This window comes from Garra rufa, chromosome 15 (assembly GCF_049309525.1).
Source record: "Garra rufa chromosome 15, GarRuf1.0, whole genome shotgun sequence".
NCBI classification, from domain to species: Eukaryota; Metazoa; Chordata; class Actinopteri; order Cypriniformes; family Cyprinidae; genus Garra; species Garra rufa.
This window is the reverse complement of record NC_133375.1, coordinates 44,740,340-44,748,868: the sequence shown is the minus strand read 5'-3', so window position 1 is coordinate 44,748,868 and position 8,529 is coordinate 44,740,340. Positions and strand designations below refer to the sequence as shown.

The window sequence follows — 8,529 nt, the reverse complement described above, 5'->3', positions numbered from 1 at the left end:
TGTGTTTTGCAAATGAATCCATCAAGAAGTTAAAGTCTTAAAAAGTCTCAGTTCTTTTTTTTTTACTCAAATTAAGGCCTCAAAAAGTATTAAATCAGAGTAGAACGTTGCAAAGCATTTGATATCTAAATATTTTAGTTTTCCCATACATATACACACACTTACATGTCTGACATTCTGTCTTTCTTCAGTCATAAAGAAATTATGTTTTATGAGGAAAACATTTCAGGAGTGTTCTCCATATAGTGGACTTCTATGGTGCCTGCGAGTTTGAACTTCCAAAATGCAGCTTCAAAGGACTCCAAACGATCCCAGCTGAGGAAGAAGGGTCTTATCTAGTGAAACGATTGTTTATTTTCTAAAAATATTACCATTTATATACTTATTAACCTCAAATGCTGTCTTGTCTAGCTTTGCGTCAACTCTGTGTATTCCAGTTCAAGACAGTTAGGGTATGTCTAAAAACTCCCATCTCATTTTCTCCTCCAACCTCAAAATCATCTTACATTACAGTTTTCATTTTTTTGTAAAGGGCGTTTGATCTTCTTTGCATGTTCACTTTGTAAACACTGGGTTTGTGCTTCTGCAGCGATGTAGGATGATTTTGAAGTTGGGGAGGAAAATGAGATGGAAGTTTTTAGACGTACCCTAACTGTCTTTGGAGTGCACAGAGTATGCATGCACATCGCAGAGCTAGACAAGACAAGCATTTGAGATTAAAATGTGTTTAAATTGTAAATTACTTTAGAAAATAACCAATCGTTTGGCTAGATAAGACCTTTCTTCCTTGACTGGGATCGTTCAGAGTCCCTTGAAGCTGCATTTTAACTGTATTTTGCTAGTGGGAACTCATGGGCATCAAAACACCAATATATAGAGAACATTCCTGAAATGCTTTTCTCATAAAACATAATTTCTTTACAGTTACAAGAAAGACATGAACATCTTGGATGACAAGGGGGTAAGTAAATTGTCTGTAATTTTTTGGGTTTTGGAGAAGTGAACTACTCCTTTAAATCATAAACTCACTTCATTTTGATGAATTTCTCAGAAAACAAGACTTAAGTCATTTTGCATTTAAAGCAAATGCATTTTGATTAAAGAATCTTTAGACATTTGCAATGGAAAACAAGACAGAAACACTGAGGAAGAACTCCCTAGACATTTACATTGAGAGAACATTTTGACATATTGTGTTCTCTTCATTTAATCCTAAAATACATTGTCTTACACTCTTAAAAATAAAGGTGCTTCACGATGCCATAGAAGAACCTTTTTTTGTCTTAATGGTTCTATACAGAACCTTTAACATCTGAAGAACCTTTCTGTTTCACAAAAGGCTCTTTGTGGCGAAAGAAAGTTCTTCAGATTTCAGAAAGGTAAGAAAGAGATGGTTCTTTAAAGAACTTTTGAGTGAATGATTCTTTGTGAAACCAAAAACGGTTCTTCTATGGCATCGCTGTGAAGAACCTTTTGAAGCGTTTTTATTTTAAGATTTGTGTAAAAGGGTCTCCAAGTCTTAAATGGTAAATCCAAACCAAATACAGATCATGTCTGATCGAGTTTGTTTTGATTTGTTTGCATAAATCTTATTTCAAACAGAAAACAAGATTATTTTGCCCAATTGGCAGATTATTTTTTTATTCACAAACCCTGATTTGAACCGCCACACTGCATTTTCAACAGCTCTGGCTAAACATTTTTTTTAGTTTATAGCTATTGGTTGCAACTTTGGCTTTGCAAAACTGCAACTTTACTTTTTTGTGTGTGTATTGATATACATGTGACCCTGGACCACAAAACTAGTCATAAGGGTCAATTTTTTGAGCATTCCATGAATGGTTTGTTAGGATATGACTATATTTTTAGAAAATCTGCAATCTGAGGGTGCAAAAAAAAAATCAAAATATTGAGAAAATCGCCTTTAAAGTTTTTAGCCATGCATATTAGTAATCAAAATTTAAGTTTTGATATATATTTAAGGTAGAAAATGTACTTAATAGAACATGAATTTTGGCATAAAAGAAAAATGTATTATAAAATAAAGCACAGAAGACACTAATTATATAGTTAAAATCAAGGCCATTTATTTAATGCATTTGGTCTTTCAATGTCTCTCTCGTCTAAAACAATGTTTTTGACATTTGCATTGGCGCTAAGACACATGCAAACGCACTTTCTCCAAAATTATCAGAATTAGTCAATTTTTAGTAAACAATTTGACAGCGTCTACACTGCAAAAAAAGTTTTACTTACTTCTTGTTTTCAGCCCAAAATCAAAAAATTCTTAAATCAAGAAGGATTTTCTAGATGACTAAAAAATATTTTCTTGTTTTCAGAAAAAAAACAAGTCAAAATGAAGTGAGTTTTTGCTTAGAACAAGCTAAATAATCTGCCAATGGGGTAAGATTTTTTTTTTATTTTTCAAACAGAAAACGAGATTATTTCTCTTACCCCATTGGTAGATTATTTAGCTTGTTTCAAGCAAAAACACACTTAATTTTGACTTGTTTTTTCGGAAAACTTGTCTAGAAAATCCTTCTTGATTTAGGAATTTGTAGCTATTTTGGCTGGAAACCAGACAAAAAGTCTAAGAAAAAGCATTTTTTTGCAGTGAAGCAGCCTGAATAGACAATGTGTGGATCAACGCCGCTTGAAGAGATGATCAAGATAAGCTCAAATACGGCTTCTGTTCAGAGCGATTTCGACTGTAGAAGGCAAGAATTTCATTTCAGGCTTGGTGATGAAAAATGACATCAATGTTTCTGGATTAGGAATGTGTTATTGCAAAAAATGGACATTAAAGTGATAGTGACTTTTGTCATCATTTACTAACCCTGTATGAAACACAAAGGTTTGGAAAAACCTGAGGATGAGTAAATGCTGACAGAATTTTATATTTGGCTGAACTGCACTGCAAAAAATGCTTTTATTACTAAGATTTTTTGTCTTGTTTCCAGCCGAAATATCAAAAAAATTCTTACATCAAGAAGGATTTTCTAGACGAGTCAAAATTATTGTCTCGTTTTCAGAAAAACAAGTCAAAATGAAGTGAGATTTTGCTTGAAACAAGCTAAATAATCTGCCAATGGGGTAAGAAAAGAATCTAGTTTTCTGATTAAAATAAGAATTTTTTGCTTACCCCATTGGCAGATTATTTAGCTTGTTCTAAGCAAAAACTCACTTCATTTTGACTTGTTTTTCTGAAAACAAGACAATAATTTTTACTTGGCTAGGAAATCCTTCTTGATTTAAGAATTTTTAGATATTTTGGCTGGAAACAAGACAAAAAGTCTAAGAAAAAGCATTTTTTTGCAGTGAAGCAGCCTGAATAGACAATGTGTGGATCAACGCCGCTTGAAGAGATGATCAAGATAAGCTCAAATACGGCTTCTGTTCAGAGCGATTTCGACTGTAGGAGGCAAGAATTTCATTTCAGGCTTGGTGATGAAAAATGACATCAATGTTTCTGGATTAGGAATGTGTTAGTGCAAAAAATGGACATTAAAGTGATAGTGACTTTTGTCATCATTTACTAACCCTGTATGAAACACAAAGGTTTGGAAAAACCTGAGGATGAGTAAATGCTGACAGAATTTTATATTTGGCTGAACTGCACTGCAAAAAATGCTTTTATTACTAAGATTTTTTGTCTTGTTTCCAGCCGAAATATCAAAAAATTCTTAAATCAAGAAGGATTTTCTAGACGAGTCAAAATTATTGTCTCGTTTTCAGAAAAACAAGTCAAAATTAAGTGAGATTTTGCTTGAAACAAGCTAAATAATCTGCCAATGGGGTAAGAAAAGAATCTAGTTTTCTGATTAAAAATAAGAATTTTTTGCTTACCCCATTGGCAGATTATTTGGCTTGTTTCAAGCAAAAACTCACTTCATTTTGACTTGTTTTTTTCTGAAAACAAGACAATAATTTTTACTTGGCTAGGAAATCCTTCTTGATTTAAGAATTTTTAGACATTTTGGCTGGAAACAAGACAAGAAATCTAAGTAAGAAAAGCATTTTCTGCAGTGTGTCGCTTCTTTTTGAGGTAAGTGCTGTTACACTAAAAATATCTACAACATTTCTGTAGCATTAATTAGTCCAGCTATATATATTAAATATAAGTCGATTTGGCAACAGAGAACGAATGTGGTCAATATATAAATGTACTGATTGTAACACAGTCACTTCACGTTCTCTTCACGAGTAGAAGGTCAGAACGCTCTGATGGTTTCCTCGGACAAGAAGAATCGGTGGCAGATCTTTAGATAATGTGTCCAGCCAGGTCATGTAAAGAGCGCTGGACACCGTCCCTTTCCTGGCGAGCGGCATGGTTCTGTCAAACACAAATGAATCAAATCATCAGCCAAACGACATTATCAGAATCAGACAATCATTCAGATGAAGTGTTTAAGATATATGATCAGTACTTACATGACAATGAGGTTGGCTGTGCTCGAATGCTCCTGCAGAAGCTCATTCAGTCTGATCTGGCGATTCGACTAAATGAAAGACAGGACATGTTAATGTTGTGCTTACATCTAAGATATTTCGTAGTGTCTCATGCATGAAATGGCATCTAAAAATCAAGTTAAAATAGTTGTGTTTTTCAAAAACGCCTCTCTAGATTCTGCGTTTTTCCTCATTTTTGTCTAATTTTTGCTTTGTTCTGTTTAAATGGCACCAAATAATGTCTGAAACACTGAAAAAAATGATTTTCTTAGATTTTTTGTGTTGTTTCCAGCCAAAATATCTAAAAATTCTTAAATCAAGAAGGATTTTCTAGACGAGTAAAAAATTTTTTCTTATTTTCAGAAAAAAACAAGTCAAAATTAAGTGTGTTTTTGCTTAAAAACAAGCAAAATAATCTGCCAATGGGGTAAGAAATAAAATCTTATTTCAAACAGAAAACAAGATTATTTTTCTTACCCCATTGGCAGATTATTTTGCTAGTTTCAATCAAAAACACACTTAATTTTGACTTGTTTTTTCTGAAAACAAGACATAAATTTTTACTCGTCTAGAAAATCCTTCTTGATTTAAGAATTTTTAGATATTTTGGCTGGAAACAACACAAAAAATCTAAGTAAGAAAAGCATTTTTTGCAGTGCAAATAATGTCTGAAACACTGAAAAAAATTATTTTCTTAGATTTTTTGTCATGTTTCCAGCCAAAATATCAACACATTCTTAAATCAAGAAGGATTTTCTAGACGAGTAAAAATTATTGTCTTGTTTTCATAAAAACAAGTCAAAATTAAGTGCGTTTTTACTTGAAACAAGCTAAATAATCTGCCAATGGGGTAAGAAAAATAATCTTGTTTTCTGTTTAAAATAAGATTTCTTTGCTTACCCCATTGGCAAATTATTATTTAGCTTGTTTTAAGCAAAATCCCATTTCATTTTCACTAGTTTTTTTTCTGAAAACAAGACAATAATTTTTACTTGGCCAGAAAATCCTACTTATTTTGGCTGGAAACAAGACAAAAAAAGTAAGAAAAGCATTTTTGCAGTGTTTTAAGACATTATTTTGGTGCCATTTACACAGAACAAAGCAAAAATATGAAAAAACACAGGGTCTAGAGACCCTTTATTTAAAAACTCAACTTCTTTAACTTGAGCACCATGTTTTTAGACTTAATTTTTTTTTTTTTTTTTTTTTTGCACAAAACACTTCAAAATATCTTAGATGTGAGCGTATGACAATATGTGACCCTGGACCACAAAACTAGTCATAAGGGTCATGAATTAGCTTTCCATTAATAGTTTGTTAGGATATGACTATTTTTAGAAAATCTGAAATCTGAGGGTGCAATAAATTGGTTCTAATATTTTTGTTTGAACAATACAACTGGTTCTAAATAAGATCTGTGAAATGAAATACACTGCGAAAAATGCTTTTCTAGCTTAGATTTTTTTTGTCTTGTTTCCAATCAAGAAGGATTTTCTAGACGAGTAAAAATTATTGACTTGTTTTCAGAAAGAGTCAAAATTAAGTGAGTTTTTGCTTGAAAAAAGCCAAATAATCTGCAATAGGGTAAGAAAAATAATCTTGTTTTCTGTTTGAAATAAGATTATTTTTCTTACCCCATTGGCAGATTATTTTCCTTGTTCTAAGCAAAAACTCTCTTCATTTTGACTAGTTTTTTCTGAAAACAAGACAATAATTTTTACTCGTCTAGAAAATCCTTCCTGATTTAAGAATTTTTAGATATTTTGGCTGGAAACAAGACAAAAAAGTCTAAGATAGAATTTCAAAAATAGATTTTTTGCAGTGTAAGGCTGGTTAGAATGTGCTCCTAGAGTCGTCTTTTTAATTAGATCCCAGTGTTACACTGCAAAAAATGTTTTTCTTACTTAGATTGTTTTGTTTTGTTTCCAGCCAAAGTATCTAAAAAATCTTAAATCTAGAAGGATTTTCTAGACAAGTAAACATTTTTGTCTTGTTTTTAGAAAAAAGAAGTTAAAATTAAGTAAATTTTTGCTTGAACCAAGCAAAATAATCTGCCAATGGGGTAAGAAAAATAATCTAGTTTCAAGCAGACAACTAGATTATTTTGCTTACCCCATTGGCAGATAATTGTGCTTGTTTTAAGTAAAATTTCACTTAATTTTGACTAATTTAAAAAAAAAAAATTTTTTTTTACTTGCCTAGAAAATCCTTCTAGATTTAAGAATTTTTAGATACTTTGGCTGGAAACAAAACAAAACACTCTAAGTAAGAGAAGCATTTTTTGCAGTGTTCAGATGACACACGAGAGACATAATGTGTCTGAGACACGTGAAGCTCCGTATCAAAGTAAAACGAGAGCATCAGATCTCCTGAAGAGTATCGGATGCTAACCTTGGCCCTGTAGAGCTCCAGCTCATTATCTGTGATCCTCCAGGGTTCTTCAGCCTTCAGTTTCTCAGCGGCGTCCTGCTCCATGTCGTCCTCCTTCAGTCTGTACGGCTCGATCATCTCCTCAAACATCTTCTTACTGAGCACAACATCAAACAACAGCTGTTTCTCACTGATACCGCAGAAAAACATGCTCATTATTGGCCAATGGATATACACTTACTTGTGCTTCTTTGGCTTAATGTTGATGTCTCCAAGAACAGTGATGTCTGAGAAATCAATCCTGAACTTACTGAGCAACGCCGCCATTCTGTGCAAGAATGAACAAGATAAACACTAGCTGATTATCTCCATTATGTAAACTGTTTTTTATGTTAAATCATTATTCCACTTTAATTTCCACTTTGTATTTCCTAGTCTCTCATGTCTTTCATTCTTCAGTTGCAAATGCAAGGTTTTTGAGGTGAACATTCTAGGATTTTTGCTTGCTTTATGTTGCTCCATAAATGTTCGATACAAATGTATAAATTTTTCTGCAATCATACACTTTGGGCACAGTAAAAAGCACATTTTTTTCCCTAGGGTGTGCCTTTAGCTCTGTTGTACCGTATATAAACTGAATTATTTTTTAGAAAATAACTGATCATTTTGCTGGATGAGACCCTTATTCCTCGGCTGGGATCGTTTAGAGCCCTTTGAAGCTGCATTTTTAACCTTCAATCCGTTGAGCACCATAGAAGTCCACTATATGGAGAACAATCCTGGAATGTTTTCCTCAAAAACACAATTTCTTTGCCACTGAAGAAAGAAAGACATGAACATCTTGGATGACAAGGGGGTGAGTACATTCTGGAAGTGGAGTAAAAAAGTTTGGACTGACTGAATCGGGTAAAAAAAAAAATTATATATATATATATATATATATATATATATATATATATATATATATATATATATATATATATATATATATATAAATATAAGGTCATAACTATTAGTTTACTTACTTACATTCATAATTGCAAACATTTTTTGTATTGCAAGTTTTCTAAAATGTTAGGTTTAATATGCAAATGAGCTATTATTTAATGAAATATGCACTAATTTGCATACATTTCTAGTAAATCTAAACACTGGATGAAGTCAGTTTCAAAATTCTAGTTTAATTTTTTGACATATGTGACCCTGGACCACAAAACCAGTCATAAGGTTAAATTTGACAAAACTGAGATTTATACATCATATGAAAGCTCAATAAATAAGCTTTCTATTGATGTATGGTTTGTTAGGATAGGACAATATTTGACCGAGATACATCTATTTGAAATCAGAAATCTGAGGATGCAAAAAAATCAAAAAGACTGAGAAAATCACCTTTAAAGTTGTCCAAATTAGGTTCTTAACAATGCATATTACAAATCAAAAATTACATTTTGATATATTTACAGTAGGAATTTTACAAAAAATCTTCATGGAACATGAACTTTACTTAATTTCTTAATGATTTTTGGCATAAAAGAAAAATCAAAAATTTTGACCCATGCAATGTATTTTTGGCTATTGCTACAAATATACCCCAGCGACTTAAGACTGGTTTTGTGGTCCAGGGTCACATATTAGAGTCTAAGTTTGGGGGACATCATTTTGTCATGACATAATTCTGAAAAAAATATATTTTCACCATTTTTTGGG

At 32.2% G+C, this 8,529-nt stretch overlaps 1 protein-coding gene across 1 annotated transcript in view; it reads right to left on the bottom strand.

Moving 5' to 3' along the window:
- Positions 1-2,084: 2,084 nt before the first annotated feature.
- Positions 2,085-8,529, bottom strand: part of LOC141287174 (solute carrier family 12 member 2) — a 34,567-nt gene continuing 28,122 nt past the window's right edge. The window contains exons 23-26 of the mRNA XM_073819309.1: positions 7,061-7,147; positions 6,841-6,976; positions 4,432-4,499; positions 2,085-4,333 (exon numbers count right to left, since the gene is read on the bottom strand). Of these exons, the coding sequence (XP_073675410.1) occupies positions 4,198-4,333; positions 4,432-4,499; positions 6,841-6,976; positions 7,061-7,147 (427 nt within the window). The 3' untranslated portion in view covers positions 2,085-4,197. The remainder of the gene's footprint in view (positions 4,334-4,431; positions 4,500-6,840; positions 6,977-7,060; positions 7,148-8,529) is intronic.